The sequence below is a fragment of the Bos mutus genome, chromosome 29 (genome assembly GCF_027580195.1).
Source record: "Bos mutus isolate GX-2022 chromosome 29, NWIPB_WYAK_1.1, whole genome shotgun sequence".
NCBI classification, from domain to species: domain Eukaryota; kingdom Metazoa; phylum Chordata; class Mammalia; order Artiodactyla; family Bovidae; genus Bos; species Bos mutus.
In genome coordinates this window covers 11,870,055-11,892,052 of record NC_091645.1, presented here as the reverse complement: position 1 = coordinate 11,892,052, position 21,998 = coordinate 11,870,055, and the positions used below count along the sequence as shown (strand labels likewise).

Sequence of the window (21,998 nt, the reverse complement as noted above, 5' to 3'; positions counted from 1 at the left end):
CCAAGAACTAACTCATTGGCAGTTCTAATGCTGGGAAAGATTGAAGGTGGGAGGAGGGGATGAGAGAGGATGAGATGGTTGGATGACATCACCGACTCGATGGACATGAGTTTGAGTAAGTTGTGGGAGTTGGTGATGGACAGGGAGGCCTGGCGTGCTGCAGTCCATGGGTTCGCAAAGAGTTGGACACGACTGAGCAACTGAAATAAACTCAACTGAAAGCATCTTTCTCATCATTAGCAATGTTGCTGCTGCTGCTGAGCTGCTTCAGTCATGTCCGACTCTGTGCGACCCCATAGACCACAGCCCACCAGGCTCCCCCGTCCCTGGGATTCTCCAGGCAAGAACACTGGAGTGGGTTGCCATTTCCTTCTCCATCATCAGCTATGTGAGTGAAGTGAAGTCGCTCAGTCGTGTTCGACTCTTCGTGACCCCACGGACTGCAGCCCACCAGGCTCCTCCGTCCATGGGATTTTCCAGGCAAGAATACTGGAGTGGGTTGTCATTGCCTTCTCCATCATCAGCTATGTGAGTGAAGTGAAGTCGCTCAGTCGTGTCCGACTCTTTGTGACCCCATGGACTGTACCCTATCAGGCTCCTCTGTCCATGGGATTTTCCAGGCAAGAGTACTGGAGTGGGTTGTCATTGCCTTCTCCATCATCAGCTATGTGAGTGAAGTGAAGTCGCTCAGTCGTGTCCGACTCTTTGTGACCCCATGGACTGTACCCTATCAGGCTCCTCTGTCCATGGGATTTCCCAGGCAAGAGTGCTGGAGTATATTGCCATTTCCTTTCCAGGGTATCTTCCTGACCCAGGAATCAAACCCAGGTCTCCCACATTGCAGGCAGACACTTTACCGTCTGAGCCACCAGGGTAGTCACTGCTGCTGCTGCTGCTGCTAAGTCACTTCAGTCGTGTCCGACTCTGTGCGACCCCAGAGACAGCAGCCCACCAGGCTCCCCTGTCCCTGTGATTCTCCAGGCAAGAACACTGGAGTGGGTTGCCATTTACTTCTCCAATGCATGAAAGTGAAAAAATAAAGTGAAGTCACTCAGTCGTGTCCGACTCCTAGCGACCCCATGGACTGCAGCCCACTAGGCCCCTCCATCCATGGGATTTTCCAGGCAAAGAGTACTGGAGTGGGGTGCCATTGCCTTCTCCTCATTAGCTATAATTAGCTTATAATTTTCCCATCCTTAATACAGCATAGGAAACTTATTTAATATTATATTTGGAGAGGGCCTTAAAGATTATTCACTACAGCCTCTTATTTTACAGGGAAGAAATCCATAGCGCAAAAAAACTTGTCTAAAGTGAACTCATTAGAAAATTGACATTCAAACTCAAGTCTTCAGATCCCGGATCCATAGCACATTCTGTGTCATGCTGGAAGACATTAGTGTACTTAAAACTGGTTTGCTTTTTCATTGTTTGATGGCATATGATCGTCAAAATGTGGGCAACAAGAAATGTTTATTTATTTACAAGTACATGGGAAAGCAGTTTCCATTCATCTTTTTTAAAAAATTCTGTTACAAATAAAAAGTTATTAATACATTCATCCTTTGCACACAAAATACATTCTTTTTACTCTCAGTATGAATTATTTCTTAATAATAAAAACCAAAGCTACAATGGACAGTCAAGTGGTTTGGCAATTTGACAATGTTTTTTCAAGAAGGAAAATCCACACTTTGAAAGACAGTCAATATTCATAAAGGAATTGTATATGAAAAGTGCTCTTTCATTGAATCCTTGAAGATTGAGTGCTGCTCTCCAGTATGATTTATAGTCGTCCTTTCCCACGAAATTCTCCATGTGATGAAAACCCAATTTGCACAAGACTGAAGCAGTCTTCATGACATTGGCTATCATATCTAAATGATAGCCTCATAGAAAAATTCTTAGAGACACAGTAGTGTGTCAGCCATTATTCAAGAGTCTCCTAATTGACCAACTGATCTAAGATTACAAGTTGCATTCTCTAAGGATTTTAAGAAGCTCTGCTTAAATGAACACAAGTGACTTGATTTGCTAGACTACTTGCTTAAATTTTAAGAGACATGAAAACATATCCCCACACAGAAAACTTGTACACAAATATATATATATATACACATATATATAGCAGCATTATTTATAATAGCCAAAAAGTGAAAACAACCCAAATGTCCATCAACTGCTGGACAAGTAAAATGTGGTATGTGTATACATACAATGGAATATTATTTAGCCATAAAAAATGTATTAATTCATGCTACAACATGACACTTGGTACAACATGAAACTTAAAAACATTATGCTAAGTTAAAGAAGCCAGACACAAAAGAGCACATATTGTATGATTCCATTTATATGGAATGCCCAGGATAGGCAAATCTGTAGCAACAAAATAGATTAGTGGTTGTGAGAGGTTGATGGGAATCAGGAAGAGTGATTGCTAATGGGTACAGAATTTCTTTGGGAGATAATGAAAATGTTCTGGAGTCAAAGAATGGTGATGGTTGCACAACTTTGTGAAAACACCAAAAAACATTGAATTGTACACTTTACAGGGGTAAATTGCATGATGTTCGAATTATGTCTGCATTTTGAAAAGAGAAATGCAACTTCATTTTAAAATATCTTGTCAGATTCCTGCTCCCTCTACCACTTTTTAATGTGGATTAAAGTGTTCAGACAATCACCTTTCTACAAAATGTTTTCAGATAATTGCACTCACATCATCATCGGCTTATATTTCTAACAGGCATTTTATTAAAAAGGAATACGTGAACACAGAAGACATGATACAGCATACCATTAATATCTGCATATTAACATTTAAAATCAAGTATTTTGCTTGTGTTGAAGCTAACAGTTAGATTTTATATATTGATGTATTTAGATATTATTGAGAGCCTATGCTTAAAACCAATAAAGAGCTGAGTCCATAAGATTCCATGATGAACAAATCTGTTTATGTTTGTTGGTTAAACTATGTTTATGTTAAAGATCCATTTCGATGGAAAGAGATATGTAAAGGGAAACTAGGGATTTTCTGTCTTCATAAAACAGCTTATCTAAATATTTTAACTAGCTGCTGAGAAGACCTCCAGAATTATATATTTTGTATTTTATTTCATCCCTATACTAAAAGTCATGCATTAAAATGTATGCAACAATATATATGGGGCATACTTTTTCCCTTTAGGTTATGAAAAAAAATCTCTTCTTAACCCTTTATTATCTGAAAGTTTGATCAAAAGTGGGGTTTTTTGTTTTTTTTTTGCTGAAAACAGCAATTTTATTCACACACTTTATGTAAGTGTATTTAAGTAGCTCCCTTCAGATCATCAAAGAGGCCCGAACCATCTGGTATGTCTAGAGGCCACTTCAGTGAGCAGAAATTAGAAGCCAGCATTCCAGTCATTTGAAATTTTCTACAACAGGAACACGAAAGCCCCCAAATGCCTTAAAGGAATAAAAGGATTCACACACAAATTTTTTTTTAATAAATCAATTGACATTCAAGTAGCCTACAAGAAATTTCCACTATCATTCGGCAATTGTATAGAACAAGAGAATATTTATTCTTAATGATTACTTTCCAGAAAGCAGTATGTTTAGCAGCTGTTTTTCAGAGGGCTTCTCAAGTTTTGCTATTGTTATTTAATCCAGGCATAACTGTGTAACTTTAAACAAAAGCTCTGCACCATTCAACCAACTAGTGACAAATTATTCTAGCAGACCAGATTCTTACCTTTTGCTACTCTGTGCAAGAATTTTTGCTTTATTAGGCATTTGGTATTCTGATTTTTATTTCAGAATGTAGAAAAGGCAAGAAACCCTGCTAATATTAGGTGTTGGTAATTATGTCCATCAAATTATGTCATATATGAAATTACATTCTAAAAGTAGTTGACAAAGCTGGGATTCGTGACTCCACTTTTACCAAGAGGAGAAAACGAGAGCCACACAACCAGAATAAGTCTTCAGAAGCACACTTGGTTATCAATAATATGTTAACTAAAGAAGAAAATACTAACTGAAGAGTTACAACAGTGTTTGTGATCTAAATCTGATCACTATCGATAAGAATCCTGACAGTCCCCAAGGGGATAATAATTATCACCTTAATGAACTTTTTCTGTCAGCTTTTTTAAAATGAGGCAAAAGGGTAATAATAAATGGCAAACATGGCCCTTTAAAAAGAAGACAGGATCAACCAATTTTTCTTCTCATGGAGGATGGGATCAAGAAGAAAGAGGTTCAAATTGCACTGTGAGGTATTTCAGTAATAAGGTTAAGTTTCCTGATAATGAGTTTACAACCCTGGAATTGCCCATTGGAAGAGAAAGAATACCTTTCTTGAAGTAGGTAAAGAAGTGGAGTCTCTTGGGTAACAGTTATGCACTAAGGCAGAAAAGTGGATTAAATACATGACTTTCTTTTAAGGCTCTTTCAGAAACAGAGTTTTCGTTTTTGTTTTTCTGAAGTCAGGAGGGTTCCTTGTTTTGTTCAAAGGATCTAGACTTGTATCAAACCATCCAAAGTCTGCTCTTCATCAAGGAGAAAAGAACAAATATTTGGGTGCTTACTGTTTACCAAGTTCAGTACTTTCAATTTATCTAATCTTCACAATAATCCTGACAGGTATATTACTATTAGTCTATCTGATAGATGAGGAAATGGATGCTCAAGAGATTGTGCTTTGCATAATGTTACAGCTAATTCAAGGGAATTCTAGGACTCCTCACCTCTACCCTAGTGTTCCATCTTCTAATCACCTCCCTACATCACTCCCTGATGTGTCAAAGTCACAACCCACCAAGGATTCCATCAGGAACTAGAACACAACACCTCTAAAAATTTTGCTTTAACTCAGTGGAAAAGTAAAATTTTGACTCATGCACATCATGCAGTCAATTAAAGAGGAGGCTAGCTCTTGTGCTCTGATTTCTCATCCAAAGGAATCAAAGAAAGTCTCACCCAGACTCAATGTTTCTCACCATAGTGATGCAAGACCAATGACTTTTGTTTAAGAAGACCAATAAAGAGCCATCTACCAGCGTTGCAAGGATGCAAGTTATTTTGCAGGTGGAATCATTAGAGTCATGGACTTCAGTAGTAAATATTGCTTATAATTATCTCTGATTTTCAAATCAAAGATCTATCTACATGAAGCAACTTGGTCTCCATTCTTTTAAAACCATTTTCAGATCATGTTTTTTCAAAGGATCAAACAAACTAACCAAACGTCATTTGAGATTTTTCCTAGATCGATCTTGGGGACTGCTCTATGCCAGTGACCACCAGCCCATCTGTGATGGGAGCTGTAAAACTTCATGTTTGTATATTTATGGGATGTTTTACTGAAGATTCTGCTCTGCTAAAAAGGTTTATCCTGAAACCCTGAAGAGATAGCAACTATTCACTAAAACTGAGCATGGCCTATGTTTGGCAAGTGACAGATACATAATTTCCATGATTTCATGTGGGCTTCCCTAGGGGTTCAGATGGTAAAGAGTCCGTCTGCAATTTGAGAGACCTGGGTTTGATCCCTGGGTCGGGAAAAATCCCCTAGAGAATCGAACGGTTCATGCAACTTCTACTAAAACAATACATTTTTAATCTTTAACTCAAGACCCAGTTTGTGATTTCAACAAGACATCAATGAATGGACCAAAAAAAGCAATTCCAGCCTAAGGGTATAATAGCCAGTCTCAACCTAATGACATGTAAGCAACCTCCTTCCTGGAGAGGGGCATGCACTTTGGGCACAAGAGAAAAACCTTTAAAAAATTATTAGCTGTGGGTCAACAGATATTTAATTGAACATGTTATGAGGTGCAAAGTGCTATAAATAGAATTTTAATAGGTCTCTTGTCCACCCCAAGAAGTGCTGTGACCCTCTCCACACCATCTTTGCCACGTTCTCATTGAGCCTTTGCTTGACAGAGGCCGCCCCTTCCATGGGGAACCAACTTGTTCTTTCTAATGTGAAGTTCAAATCCATGGCCCTGTGACCTCTATTCAGTGGGTCTTATTCCACCCCTTCACACCAGAGTCTTATTCTAATATACCCACTGTATTCCTCTCTTTACCAAGCTAAACGTCCCCAAATCCTTCAAATATTGTTCAAACATTTTAAATCTAAAACTCCTTCACCACCTTTGCTTTGCCTCAATTTGGTTTCTTTTTTTTAATCACCAAAAACATTTTGTATTGGGCTATAGCTGATCTCAATTTGTTTTTAAACAATGGCTCCCCAAAATGACTGCAAAGTTCCCATGGGCCTAGGAAAGGAGATGAAGTGTTGTCTCCCCTGCTCTAACATTACTATAGTTAATGAGCTATTGGAAGGGATGATAATTTCTCAGTTCAGTATGCTCTCTCCCCAGTTTGAAGAATCTAAGGAAAATCATTTTTCCCTCCAAACACAAATAGGCTCAGGTCACAGATATGAAACCCAGGAAGAAGAAGAAAAAAAAAAAAATACAAAGCACATCTCTTTCTTAGCCCCAAATTAGTGTTTAACCATACTGCTTATGTAGAGTACATTTTGTCAGAAGGGTAACATGTTTTTTCCCTGTTTTTCATTTTCTAGTTAAGTCTCAAGAGTATTTGTTGCACTAAAACACATCTCAGGGCCATGGTTGAAGAGAATAAGTAACCAGTTGAAGTTGAAAAAAAAAAAAAAAACTAAAAACTTCTAGAAAAAAACAAAGGGTAAACCCTAGAAGAGCTCTTTCAGAGGCTAACAGGGCAGTGATCCTTAAAGTACTTATGATTATGAAATACACAGGGTTTTGTAGGATTGAGAAACAGAAAATGTCTATCTTTAAAGCTGTTGGTTTGATACATGGAAAAAACTAGCTTTTTTTCTGACTATAATATGATCCCATTCATGTAGATTATTTAAAAAGGAAGAAGAAGTTTTCATTTTAGTCAGAGGACCAATTCAAAATCATTTGCAACTGGTATTTACTCAGAAAGATTCATTGACTGAACCTTGATAATGGATCTGGAAGAATTATGGTAAATGAGGCAAATCATTATCTAACACTGGAAGTCACCAGTGTCCTCCAAAGACATATTCATAAACAGAAGAGGAAAGAAGAATCCAGTCCTTGGTTAAATACTGCCTCTTCTCTCCAACAAGTCTAAATTGCTTAAATAGCCCTAATCCAAGTATCTTATTTTGGCCAATGGCTTTTGCCTCTCTTACCAAACTGTAACTCAGAAACTAACACATTGTCAATCCATTTCATTTTCACTTTGTTATTTTCTTGCCTCTTTACTCAGAGGTGCTAACATGAAACAAAAAAAAAAAAGAAGAAGAAGAAGAAGAAAAGGCCAAGGAAAGCTAACGGCCTACTCTAAGTAATCCACAGAAGGATAACTGGCTATATATAATCAAACTTAAATGTGACTATAATTCAATAGCTCTAACAAAACACATGGAGGACTAAAAAGCCTTGCATAGGTAAAGGACAAAGCATAAAATCCTTTGAGGATACAGCCTATACAAAGCCATAATATCATTAACATGAGTAAACTATATGATTTCACAGATTCTCCAGATCTGGCTCTATGACATGATTATGATGCACTGTAAACAGAAAAAGTTTGCCATATATTTAGTAACTTTATTTAAAGAAAAAAAAATCACACCAAAACAGAAGCGGACATGGACTCTGGTGGTCTTACGAATCAGATCAGGCCAAACTGAACTATGAGAACACAACCCTCTTTTTCATCCATCATTAAATGAGAATTTGTTTTCATTTAAGAAGGCTCATCTTAGCAAATATGACCAAGGCAATAGCAACTAATAGACAAATCAACACGTTTGGGTCCTGGCCTGGGTTAAGATCACCATATTTAAATGGTGTCCTTTCTCAAGTTCTATTTGAGAAATTTCTGTTTAACCAGAAAAGCTCCTCTTGGCACTAAGTTGTTTATTCAACTAATATTTACTGAGCACCTACAATATTGTCAGGGCTTGTTCTCAAACTTAGATACATTAGGGAACAAGTGTCCATAGGCCTAATCTAGAATTCATACAGCTAAGAGAGAAAAAAAAGAAACAAAGCCCTACATTCTCATATGTCCCTGCTGATGTGGTGTAGACGGGTGACTGTTAAGTACAGAAAGGCTGCAAGGAATAAAGGAGGAAAGAGGCCAAGAGCAGAGCCTTCTAATCCCCTTAAAGTTCAGCCAAGAGTATATAAAGGAGACTGTTTCCTAAGAAATAATCTCAGAACGCAAGAGTGGCCCTACAGCCTGCTATTTTACAACTATTGTGTCCAATCTAACAGTATTCTAGCCTCTATTTCATAAAGCAACTTTATTTTCAACATACTTGCTGCTATGAAACAAAGTTGGGTCATGATGTACTGGGGACTTTGGATTTTGCTCTAAATGAGACCTAAACTTAAGGGCATTTCCTCACCATGTAAAAAGAGCTGTTCTGCTCACCTTGATCAACTTTTCTGAATACCTTTTATTTGCTGGCTTGATGAGGAAGATGGGGAGGGAAAGGCAACCACGATAAGTTATTTTGGTTGGTGTTTATGAAAATTATTTTCTTTCCTATAGAGATAGATTCTGAAATAAAAGCAACTCAAACTTCTGGGATCCCTTTTTCTTACCCACAGTATCAGGACAACCATGGTGAAGCCAACCATAGCATCAGTCCCTTAAACAATATGTACAGTTCCCATGTGCAAGTGACAGGTCACTCTGAAACCTGCCCTAGAAATGCTAGAAAGGCTTCACCAATATTGTGTCTGTACATGACTCGTTGCTTTAAAATTCAATAGCTTTCACACATCAGTGTATCAGGACCAAGACTGCCACCATCTACAACAACAGTAGAATTACCTATCATATCCTAATCCCATGACTCATCCCTCAGTTATGCTAAGCAGCAAGCTACTGAAACATGTGACAGCATCAGCAGCAAACAGCTTTAATCATTGTCCCAATTTGCATTTATATCCGTGAACAAATTGGAAGCATGGCACTGAAGAAACAGCAACACACATTCAGCATCACGGCTTCCATTTGAGTTCTGTTTTTTAAATTGGCTAAGTAAAGGCATACACACCTCCATCTGAATTGGAGATTTGCAGGAACATATGCATACAAGGAAGGGTGGGGAGGACAGGGATAAGGTAAAAAGGGGAAAATCGGGAAAGAAAGCGAGGAAAAGAAAAAGATATCGGAAAGAATGACTGGTCATGAGTCTGAGAGTAACATTACTACAAGGAGATGACAAATGACTACTCCATCTGCTTCCACAAGCAGATTTTTTTTCTAAGGTTATCACTGCAGATACAAAAATGGTTCGTGAGACTTTTCATCCACTGCAACTCTCACTTACCATACTAAAAACATCTACAAAATCCTAAGCGTTGGTCTGTCCAAGATGGATAGTACCAGGAAGCAAAAGACGAGACTTGCTATCAAGGACTGTGCTCTGCTTGGAACTCCGCATTGCAGTCCATTAATCCACAGTATTTTGGTCAGATCAGGTCTGGTTTTTCATACTACTCATAATGTCTTAGAGCTAATCTCTTATATGGGGGTGTCAACCATTCTCTCTATTTTTTTTTTCATTTTTCAAACTTTTTCATTTACTTGAGGGGCAGGAAAGATGGGAGAATGGAAGAAGAAAATGGTAGAGACTTAGAGGGGAAGAGGAAAGGAAAAGTATTCTCTTTTCCAATAAATCTATCCTAGGACAGGTCGTAATGAAACTTCGAGAAAGAGAGCTGATTCATGGACTTCCCTTAATTTTTGTTTTATTTCTATGTAAGGTATGTAAGGACATCGATGTACTAAAATGTTTGGTCTGTGAAAGAGCAGAATCATTAGCACCAGAAGGAGTTGTGGAGCGTGTTGTGTACAGTATTAAAACAATGATTGTTACTGTTGTCATGGGTAAAGGTTTCATCTCACTATTACATCCCAAAGTTCTTGAAAGTGCCCGTGGAAAAAAGAGAAATAACACTTGTCAAAATCTCCATGGAGTCATCCACACGCACCACAGAGACAGGACTTGGCCTTCCTGGTTTTGGTTTCTCTGGTAGACAAGAAAACCAGGGCCCCCAGAAGCCCTAAAGAGCAGCCCCCACATGCAGCCACTGACGTGCAGGAGGGGTCCCTACGGTACGTTTCCCCCTGGACCGCGTTCAGGAATGCGTTTTACTTGCTTGTTTAAAAAAACAAAAGCAACATGCTCTGCAGATCATGGAGCGCCTAGTGCAATTTTCTCCTTGACCCGACTCCAGACTGCAAAAGGGTGAAACCATTATATGTTCCGCGAATGCTGGCCTGCGGACGAGGCCCTGGCCCGCCGTGCTTTGTAAGCTCGGGAGCCCACAGGAGTCAGAAGGTCCCAGAGCGGGAGCCACAGTCATCGCCAGGTCTCCCCAGCAACTGGTGGCCCATCAGGGCAGCTGCGGATTCCTCTCGCCTCGCCTTGCCTCAGCCTTTAGTTGAAATTACAACAAGTCAAATAGCTGATACTTTTCCCTTCTCCAGGTAAGGGTGAGGATACATTGTTCACCAGGGTGTTCTGCCTGGCTTCACTGATGAGGCGGCAAGCCAAGTCAAGGAAGAGTTTCTCCACGTTATCGGATTCCTTGGCTGAGGTCTCCAGATAATACATGTCCTGAGCTTCTGAGAATTCTTCAGCTCTCTGCTGGGAGACCTCTCTCCTTTCAGCCAGATCAATCTTGTTGCCTAAAACAGCAGTAAAATCAGAGAGAGAGAGGGTCGTCATTTGACTTTTTTGCAGATTCGGAAACATCCAATTCAGCTCCGTATCTGAAGTCAAACCAGACAGAAGGAAAGTAAAGCGAAACAAATGGGACTATGATTCCTGGGTTGTTTATTTTAAAACATCAGTTCCATTTGTAATGGCAAAGAACTGGAACCAACCCAAAAGCCTACCAGCTGGGTACTGGCTGCATAAAGTGTTATAACCATAGCTATCTGGAGTTATGTGCCACAGGAAAAAGCAATAAGGAAGGACTCCCCTGGTGGTCCGGTGGTTAAGAATCTGCCTGCCAACACAGGGGACATGAGTTTGGTCCCTGGTCCGGAAGATCCCACAGCTGTGGGGCATCTAAGCTCATGTACCACAACTACTGAGCCCTCACATCACACTTAACGGAGCCCACACACCTTAGAGACCGTGCTCCACAAGAGAAGCCCGCACACCGCAACTAGAGAAAGCCTGCGCTCAGCAACGAAGACCCAGTGCAGCCAAATACGAAGAAATGAATAAAAGTAAACAATATTACTTTAAAAAAGCAATGAGGACTATCTCTACAGGCTATCATGGAACGAGACATTAGGACTGGTCGTTAAGCAAATAAAGCAAAGCAGGAAAAAAGTATATATAAGACCCAGCTCTCGATCTAAGCAAAGGGACTGAAAAAATACATACATACAGTGTCTTATTTTATTAATGAGAGACTGAAACAAAATTTTAATTTTAAAGATAATTATTACCTGTGAAAGGAACAAGGGTGAGGGGTGAAAATCAGACCTCTCTAAATATACTTTGTGTCATAGATTTGACTTCAGAACCTTATCAATGTTTTATATGACTATACAATATGAAATTGAATTTAAAAAGCAATTCCTAACATTGAAAACAAAATTAAACAAATGAAGCTGGTTATCACAGAGTGGCAGGACCACACAAAAAGCGAAGTTGAAGGGAATGTAACCAGTAATGGAACTACGCATGCCCAGTGGCGTAGAAGGACAAACAGAACTGAAGGAAAAAATCTTAAAGTGCTGCAGAAGTCATCTTGTTAGTGGTCATGTTAGCAGCATTACTCTGTGGCTGCTGTACATGTTTTAGGGGATAAAGCGAATAAGTAATTATGCTGGTGACACCGAGTCAGGGATTTGGGACATGGGAGAACGGAAACACGGGTATAAGCTTAATGAGGTAAAGGAAAACTCCTGTACTCCTGAATTACAAATGGAAGTATCGGTGTGAATAATTCATGGTGTTATTTTATCTTTAAAAACTGTTCTACTTCTGTTTTGGAAATCTGACAAAGGTTTCATCCACTGTGGTGGTTGGCAACATTGCTCACGGTAAAAGTGACCCTTGATTGATAAATTCCATCTGGCCTGGGAATTCTATGTATGAATTATAAATACCTAATGGAAAGCCTTAACTTTGGGCTTCCCTAAGTGTGGCAATTCTTCATTTGGAAAGACCCTGAAAGTTAGGGCTGTCGGGCTACTACAAGAGGGATTAGCTCCTATGGGGGCACTGAGGCTGCAGCCAGAGCGGACCCTGCACTTGCCTGAGTGAGCCTTGTTGCCTCACGCCTGAACTGTCCCGGGAGGTCCTGGGCAGCTCTGTGGACTCACTATATGTGGGCTGCTTCCACTGAAGAGGAACGCTTGGTACTGACCTGCTATTAAGCTGTGTTTGCTGTCCTGGATCCGCCTAAATGTCTGTGATGCCATGTGGCCGATGGTAGTCTTGTGGGTCAAAGTGTTCAGCAGAGCCTAATGAGACAATCCCCTGTAGAAGCTACAGAATCCACCACACAGACACACGTACACTAGCTCTGTCCACTGGAAAGCCTAAAAGCCATCACACCCCGGCCCCAACTCTGCAGTAAAGATGATTCCTATCACCTTGGCTTAGCTTCTAAATACAACTTCCCATTAAAAATCAATAGAATTTCTTAAAGAAATGCCCAATTCCAGGTCAGGGGTAGGAAATGCGTTAGCTGCCTGGAACATGTCATCCCAGAAAGCAAGAAAATCATCAGGGATTCCCAGGTCATGTCAAAAGGACTCAAGAGTGAAGAGGCTCCCGCTGTCAAAGTTGGAACAATACAGAAGCATCAATAATAATAACTTCAAAGGACTAGAATACATCAAATATGTTTAAATCTATAACAATATTCAAAACAAAACAAACTTTAATAGTTACTTTTGGAAGACTTGGGAACCAACTCATTATTTTGAAAAGTAATAAAATGAAAAAGAGTGCTTTCCTGGTGATCCGGTGGTTAAGAGTCCACCCTGCAACGCAGGGGACACCGGTTCGATCCCTGGTCTGGGAAGATCCCAACGTGCCACAGGGCAACTAAGCCCTTGCATCACAGCTACTGAAGCCCACGCACCTAGAGCCGGTGTTCCGAAACAAGAGAAGCCACCACGAGGAGAAGCCCGCACCACAGTGAAGAGTAGTCCCTGATCTCTGCAACTAGAGAAAGCCTGCACGCGACAGTGAAGACCCAGAACGGCCCAAACTAACTAACACAGTAAAAAGACTTTTTACAAAACTTCTGTGACTAAGCTTAAAAAATAGAAACAAAGAATCAAGCATTTTTTCTCGACTGCCCTGAGAACAGCACCTCAGAATACCGACTACACAATATATTTGCTACAACAAAAAACAAAAACCGTGAATCTGAGCAGGCTCTAGATTCCCCTGCAAATCTGCCAGAGATTTAAGTGACAGAAGAATGCATCAAATGACACCGCCAGGCTGAAAGAGTAAAATGCAGACTTGAAAACGCCACCGCACAAACAAATGCTTTAACAAGCAAATCCCCAGGAAGCAAATATGGAAGGATAACCTCCAGCTAAAAGGAGAATTAAAAGACATATCTTTTATAGAGATGCACACTGACATAATACAAACTGAATTAATACAACATCTTGGATTGGCTTCAAAATAACCTGAAGGGGAAGGCAGACAGAAGAGGTGGGGAACAGATAAAACAAGACTGGCTGTGAGCTGTTCACTGTCAACTCTGAGAGACGTGCAGATGGGTGTTCATTATACGGTTTGCTCTATTTTGCTTATGTTTAAAACTTCCCATAATAAAAAGATTTTTTAAAAAAAGCCAGTGCCTCTTTCATATCGAGCTGACTAATTATGTTCCCTCATCTGTGCATTTAACTTCCTTAAACAGAATCCCAAGTAGTAATGCTTTGACTCAAGTTCTCAGGGCTTTCTGTCCAGAGCAGAGGGCTTTCAAGCTCTTCCCAGCAAAGATTCTCCAATGTGCAGGTGGGTTTTCAGATCTGAGCAGGGGTCACTGGTACTCATAGAGAGGCAAATACTTAACCCAGCAGCCTGAAGGAAAAGTCCAGCAATTTGTTACAAGGCAGCACATCACAGCTGGATAAACACAGCCTCTGGAGTCGATCTAACATGCTCTGTGACCTTGAACAAAGAACTTGACTTCTCTGAGCCTTGCTTTCCTCATCTGTAAATTTGAGATCGTGACACACAATGTCCTTAATATGATTCCTCGCACACACACACCAGCTATAATGCTTTATTCTAATGTGTTTGTTTAACTTACTGTTAACCATGATTTTTAACTTAATGTTTCTGAGAATCTCTATCAGATTTCCAAAATTTGGGTCTTTGTAGAACATACAACAATGTTACTTCTTAGGAAGAAAAAAATTTTCTTCTGGCCACATCACAGGATGTGCAGGATTTTAGTTTCCCGACAAGACATAAACAAGAGATCAAACCTGTGCCCCCTGCCGTGGAAGCGCGTGGTGTCCCAACTAGACCACCATGGAATTTCCAGGAAAGACACTTTTTAACAACCATATATTATTAACATTTTTCCATTGCCAGTAGAGGATTTTTAATAATCTGGTCCATTTCACTGCAATTCCATTCATAACGGGTGCATTTATTACCACAAAAAAACCATGGGTTGTTTTCTGTTTTCCCCTCATACTAAATAGAGGTTCTACCCTCCTATAAGATTAAATAAACTGCAGAATTTCCCTTAAGGGATTCTTTGTGAAAATTAGAATTTCTCAGATCAGTATAAACATAAGAAGGGGAAAAAAGTTAACCAAGATCCATTTTTTAAGCAAAACACAATTCCTTCAATAATGAATTCCTTATCAACTTAGATATATCTTCTAGATCAGCAGTTTCCATGGCCTAGATTTTTTTTTTAAATGCTTAGTAGTAGTACTGTTAGTTGCTCAGTCATGCCTGACTTTTTCCAACTCCATGGACTGTACCCTGCCAGGCTCCTTTGTCCATGGGATTCTCCAGGCAAGAATACTGGAGTGGGTTGCCATACCCTTCTCCAGAGGATCTTCCCAACCCAGAAATCAAACCTGGGTCTCCTGCATTGCAGGCAGATTCCTTACCATATGAGCTGCAGGGAAGTTCCTTTTTTAATGCTTAGCAGCCCATATAACTTTCATGGCAATCCACCTTCTTCTAGAGACTATGCTGATAGGAAAATCAATCAGCAGTGTTCTCTACTTTTCTAAATCATCACCATGGGTTAGACTCTATTTCATTTTCTCTTCAACTGCAATCAGAAGAACTGAACACTGACTGTATGAATTACAGAGCTGTAGACCAGTGGTCCCCAACGTTTTTGGCACCAGGGACCAGTTTTGTGGAAGACAATTTTCCCATGGGCGGAGTAGGGGCATGGTTTCAGGACGATTCAAGCTCATCACATTCATTGCGCACTTTAGTTCTCCTCTAATGCTGCTGCTGATCTCACATGAGACACTGGTCCACGGCCCAGAGGTTGGGGACCCCTGGTGAAGACTATTCTTGCAAGGTGCCAAGGCACAAGCCTTATGTGATTATAAATTCTCTGATGCTCACAAATCAATTTCCCTCCTCATCAGTCCTTACTTACCCACTAGCACAGTGATGACCTTGTTGCTAGCATATTGTTCTATCTCCCGCAGCCACTCAGGAAGGCAACGGAAGGATTCCTCACAGGTTATGTCATAGGTAAGGATCAAGGCATTGGCGCTTCGGTAATAACTCTGGGTGATGGACCGAAATCTCTCTTGACCTGCTGTGTCCCAGATCTGAAGCTGTAAAGGCATAAAAGAAGGATCAAGTTGGTGAAGCAAAGAAGAAAGCAAGCCTTGCCTTCCCGTTGTTGTTTGGTCGTTCAATCATGTCCGACTCTTTGTGACCACATGGACTGCAGCAAGCCAGGCTCCCCTGTCCTTCAGTGTCTCCTGGAGTTTGCTCAAACTCATGTCCATTGAGTCACTGATGCCATCTAACCATCTCATCATCTGCCACCACCTCTCCCTCATCAGGGTCTTTGCCAATGAATCAGCTCTTCGCATCAGGTGGCCAAAGTATTGGAGCTTCAGCTTCAGCATCAGTCCTTCCAATGAACCCCCTTCATGAATCACAGCCTGAAGGAGTTTATGTAGCCCAATGAAGCTATAAGTCATGCTGTGCAGGGCCACCCAAGATGGACGGGTCATAATAAGGAGTTCTGACAAAACGTGGTTCACTGAAGAAGGAAATGGCAACCCACTCCAGTACACTTCCAGTGTGTAGAAGTAGAAACACCTTCACCCAAATAAGTTCATGGCTGTTTTTTGCTGTAAGAGAAAGGCACCTCTAATTTTTTAAAAATTTCTTCTGGTGAAAGAGAAGGACTTGCTTTGCTTTTTCTTTGCTAAATTTTTTGTTTCTCCTTTATTCTTTATTTAAAAGGCATTCAGATTGTTTTCATACAATTTCATTTAAAAGGTGAAATTAGGGTATTTACAATCTACTTAACTTTTATTATAAGCCTGTTTCCCCTAAGAACTGCTATTTTTTTTAATTTATTTATTTTTAATTGAAGGATAATTACAATACTGTGTTGGTTTCTGCCATATAAGAACTGCTATTTTTATCCATAGATTCTTCATTGCTCATATTTTTAATTTTCCCTTTTGTTTATTTTCTACATCAGAAAGTATATTCCTAGGTCTTATTAAAGACATACACTCTTAGAACATATTTCAAATGCTCTCCTTTTTGTTCAGAAAATTCCCTCTATTCTTTATTAAAAACAAACAAACAAACTAGACAACCAAATTTCAAGCATTTATGTGCCAAGCTCTATTCTAAGTACTCTACACATAATAACTCATTTACTCCTCACAAGAACTCTATGAGGTAGGTAAATACTATTCCTGTATCATTTCTCATGTGAGGAAACTGAGGCACAGAGAGATTAATTAACTTGCCCAATGTCTCACAGCCAATATGTCCTAAAGCTGATTCAACCATGCATTGTGATCCGAGTCCTTGCTCTTTTTTTTTGAATTGGCCATGCCAAGTGGCCTGTGGGATCCTAGTTCCCTGACCAGGAACTGAACTCACACCCTCTGCTCTGGAAGCGTAGACTCTCAACCCCTGGACCACCAGGAAGTCCCAGAGTCTCTGCCCTTCATCACAATGCCCTAGTACAGAAGTCGGGATCCAGGGCAAGGTATCACTCTGTGACTGTTGGCATTTCAGCCAACAACTGGAGAGGGGGAAAAATCCATTTACATGAATATATTAAGGTATGATCTTTGTTCATGAAAACAGGAGCAATGCTATGGCAGACAAGGAAAATAATTTCCCTCCACCACCTGTAAGCCCTCTGACCTTTGGCAAGTCACTTAATCTCCTTTGGCTTCGGCGGCTTCTTTATTAAAAGAGGTTAATAACATGCAAACCTGCTGAAGTCATTTACTAGTTTGAAGACCTCATAACTGATGGTTCTAAAAACAAAGAAGGCAAAACACCTCTCACTTCAACCTGAACTTCCCTGCACAGAGCAGACTTCTGCGAGAGAAACTGTTCCCCAGAGAGACTGCTGAGGGCGGAACAAAGCCGAGGCCTTGAGAAATCACACTGACAGTAATCTTCCCTTCTCACTGCATCGATTTCATGTGTCACAAGGTGCATCCACCCCGTTAACAGGACATCATTTCCTCAGGGAAGACTTCTGGAACCTTCAGATTAGGCCAGGTTCCCCAGCTCCACCCCCAAATCATCTCAGCTCTAACCAAGCCTATAACTTCCTATCACAGCACCAAACACACTTTTTCTCTGGGGCTGCACTGGGCCTTGGTTGCTACTTGCAGGCTTCCTCGAGTTGCAATGAGCAGGGATTACTCTCTAGCTGCACCGCATGAGCTGCTCAGTGCGGTGGTTTCTCTCCCTGTGGCCCGTGAGCTCCAGAGTACAGGCTCAGTAGCTGGGCACACGGGCTTAGCTGGCCCCACAGCATGTGGGATCTTCCCAGACCAGGGGTCAAACTCGTGTCCCCTGCATTGGCAGGCAGGCAAGTCCCACCTGAAACACTTCAATCACTTATGTATTTGTAATAACGTGTTCCATAACTATCTTTCTCACTAGATGGAAAGTTTCATGACGGGGGGAATTTGGGGTCCATTTTCCTCTCAGTTATCCCCTACAGTGTCTGGAAAATAGTAAATGTTCAAATAGTTATTCATGGTCTCATCTCATCCTTACAAATCCCAGTGAGGTAGGCGAGTTTACGCCTCCCTTTCATTAGCAGGTAACTCACAAGGCTGGGACTCAGACTCCAGACTCTGACCCCCCAAGAGAGGACTCACTCCATACACCGTGCTGCTCTGCTGCCAGAGGCTGATTTAGACATCCAACTGCATCCAGAGAGGACGAGGCAGTCGGTGTCACCCTCTGCTCAGATCAGCTTAGCTGAGAAGACTGAGAGTGACCAGTGGTCCCTGCCACCAAAGAGAGGCACACAGGCTCTCCTTTGATTTGAAGTCACAGCTGCCCTTTGACGATGTACATGAAAGCCTGTGTATGCTGAAGGCAGCCATACAGATGTTACAGCTTTTGCCAGGACAAAAGCTACTTCTCTTCTCTGTCTCAAACCTAGGGACATGGTTCCCCTCTCCAGGCTGTGTCTTAGAACAAAAGACTATTATCTTAATGCCACAGTGAACCTTGAAAAACACTTGTGATTGGATTCAATACTGCTGATCCTTAGACATCAGTATGTTCTCGTGACAGCCATATCTTGAGAACAGCTCTGAGAATTAAAACCACCAAAATATTTTCCAGAAAAGCGATTAGATGTCTTGGCGGAGATGCAGGCTGCTTTCCCAAAGGGAGCTTCCTCTTTCTAGCCTTATGGTCAATTTCTGAGGAGATCCATATTCCACTGTCTTTATTACTCAACTTGGTTTCACTGTTCTCTCTGCAATTTGCTTGCTCTTTTTCAGCATTTACAGATCATAAATAGATGCAGAGCACTGTGCTAAGCTGAGGGAAGATTCAAAGATAAATAAAACACAATCCCTGGTATCAGAATGCTCATAGTAAAGGAGGATGAATATACAGTTGACTAACTATGATAAGATAGGTGTGCATGCAAAGTCGCTCCAGTCATGTCTGCCTCTTTGCAGCCCTATGAACTGTAGCCCACCAGGCTCCTCTGTTCATGGAATTCTCCAGGCCAGAATACTGGAGTGGGTTGCCATGCCCTCCTCCAGGGAATCTTCCCAATCCAGGGACTGAACCCATGTCTCGTACATCTCCTGCACTGGCAGGCAGGTTCTTCACCACTAGCATCACTTGGGAAGCCCATGGTAAGATATGAGATGTTCTATTAAAGGGGGCCAGCAGGAGAGTGTCTCCTGGTATGGGTCTTCTGTCCATTGATACGTTCTCAGTAACCCTGCCTGGGGCTTTCTAACCACTCTCACTTCCAGCATGAGGCTGTGCTATCATCCACTCTCTTCTTTGCACTACCACTCACACCTCTACTGCCTCACTGCTACAAAAATGTACTACAGGGACTTCCCAAGTGGTCCAAAGGTTAAGATTCTGCACTTCCACTGCAGGGAGTGCAGGTTCGAACCCTGGTCAGGGAACTAAAATCCCACATGCCATGTGGCACAGCCAAAAAAAAAAGTATTGCAATCTACTGTGTCCCCTTGTAAGACTGAGTTCTCTGAGGGCGAAGGCTGTCTCTTATTTAACCATATACCCCAGGGCCCCACCTAAAACAGTCTGTGGTTCATGGTAGACACACTGAAGTGATGGCTAACTGAATGACCTGAGGATGGTGGAATCACAAAGGAAGGATGGACTCATCCTGCTTAAGTGATTAATAGGGAGTTAAAGAAGGTTTCACAGATGAAATGTTTGTGAAAGATGACAGGAAGTTACTAGGGAAGAAAGACACTTTAGCATACCACAGCGCTTGGTACAAAGCGTTCACTCTGACACAGGATGGCTGGATGAACAAAAGGATGGACAGATGGTTGTAAAAGCAAACACGTGTGCATACTCTCAAGACTTTCCTATCTACACAATGCATACCTGATGAGAGAAAAATCCAGCAAATCTTCTATTTCTATTATAACGAATCTCCTAAGGTTAAAATGTCATAGACTGAGCTTAAAGTTTTACTTAATACACATTAATTTATGACAGGCTAAGAGAAATCAATGGATAAGAGAAAATTCTATATAGGTTTTAATTATATTTTCTACCCAAGGTCACCTTCATAATGCAGACCACTTTAAGAGAAGGGCCTCTTCTTTAACTTTGCCTCCACTGATTTGACTCTAAACTTCAATAGCTATGGGCTTCCCTGGTTGCTCAGACAGTAAAGAATCTGCCTGCAATGCAGGACACCTGGGTTCAATCCCAGAGTTGGGAAGATCCCCTAGAGAAAGGAATGGCAACCCACTCCAGTATTCTTGCCTGGATAATTCCAAGGACAGAGAGGAGCCTGGTGAGCTACAGTCCCTGGGGTAGCTCGCAAAGAGCTGGACACAAATGAGTGACTGACACTTCCACTTTCTTCACTTAATAGCTATGGGAATCCTTCTAATACCGTTGATTAGCTGCCTGTGATCCTGGGAGCCATCTTAGAAAGAAAGGGACTTGTAGGGAAGGCTGAGAGAGGATGGTGAGCAGTCGGGAGAAAAATTAGCATTCAGGTCTTGCCCTGCCTCTCACCAGGTGGGTGATTCTGTGCAAACCAGCAGTGAATTCTCTTTCCACGGGCTCTCCAGGGCACTGGGAAAGCCTGCAGACTCCAAGCAAAAAGTCACTAAAGTCTCATTAAGAAGAGGTACTCAGTTCATGTTAATGAACACTGACAATAATGAGAAAATAACTGTTTCCTCAGTGAGACGTGGCTGCTCTCCTCCTGTGTCCGTGTTCATGAGACCCTTGGATTACTGTGGTTGAAGAGGGTCATCTTCTGTCTTGAGTCTACAAATATGGCTAGAAAGATTCACAGGCAAAGAGTCATTAAAGCTGGATTTGGGAGATGAGCCAGCTCTCACTTCTCACAGATGAACGACCAGAGGCCTGAAGTGACGATAGAAATGGGAACTGTGCTGTGATCCAAAGATGAGTAAGACACAAACCTTCTTCTCAGGGAGTCTGAGGTAGATTCAGATGCTATAAAAAGATGGATTTTTAGCTGAGTATAATAAGTACTTAAAAATGAGGTTGTGATTCACAGAAAGTGGAATAAATGTAATAACTAAACTTGGGAACTGAGGAAAGAAAAATAAGCCTGTTCTTTAACAATGGGGACCATTTCTTTATTCGCTGCTTTCTATTTCCAGAACCTGGCACACGGCAGGCACGAACCTTTCTGGTCAAAGGAATGAACTCATACATATATATGGATATAAATGAGAAAACCAAATCTCTGGAAATAAAATGCCTGGTGATCTTAACCCAGCTCCTTGGGATGGCAACCAGCTCCCTCTGCTGGAACAAGAGAGAACTACTCATGGCTCTTCCTGCCACTGCCTCGTGAGTGCACACTCCTGGCTTCCTCCTCTCCCCACAGCCCAGCGCCTTCTCTCCACCTCAGTGCACTGGTTTTCTGAACTTTCCAGTGGACATTCACATGGAGTCCACATGCTGTTTTCCAGAGGGCCCAGCTCTCCATCACTATTGTATCTGGTGTAGATGTCTGCAGTAACGAACCCCACTGAGGAGTCAGGGCTGGAAGAGACACTGGGAAAGTTTCTGTCCCCCACTCAGGAGCCTCATCCTAAACACAGTTTTGTGTGCCTGTGGCATGCTGTAAGAGCAGCCTGGAGCTTCTCTGTCCTTCCTGAGGCATCAGAAGGCAGGACTGCAGGTACCTGTGGGAGAAGGATACAAGTGGCACGGACTCACACTTAGGATGCTGAGCTTG

General features: G+C 41.4%; 1 protein-coding gene across 4 annotated transcripts in view; it reads right to left on the bottom strand.

The window, feature by feature from the left end:
• Positions 1-3,284: 3,284 nt before the first annotated feature.
• Positions 3,285-21,998, bottom strand: part of RAB30 (RAB30, member RAS oncogene family) — a 100,771-nt gene continuing 82,057 nt past the window's right edge. For all 4 annotated transcript variants that reach the window (XM_070365186.1, XM_005894638.3, XM_070365184.1 and 1 more), the window contains 2 exons: positions 15,681-15,864; positions 3,285-10,734 (listed from right to left, as the gene is read on the bottom strand). In XM_070365186.1, the coding sequence (XP_070221287.1) occupies positions 10,484-10,734; positions 15,681-15,864 (435 nt within the window). In that variant the 3' untranslated portion in view covers positions 3,285-10,483. The remainder of the gene's footprint in view (positions 10,735-15,680; positions 15,865-21,998) is intronic.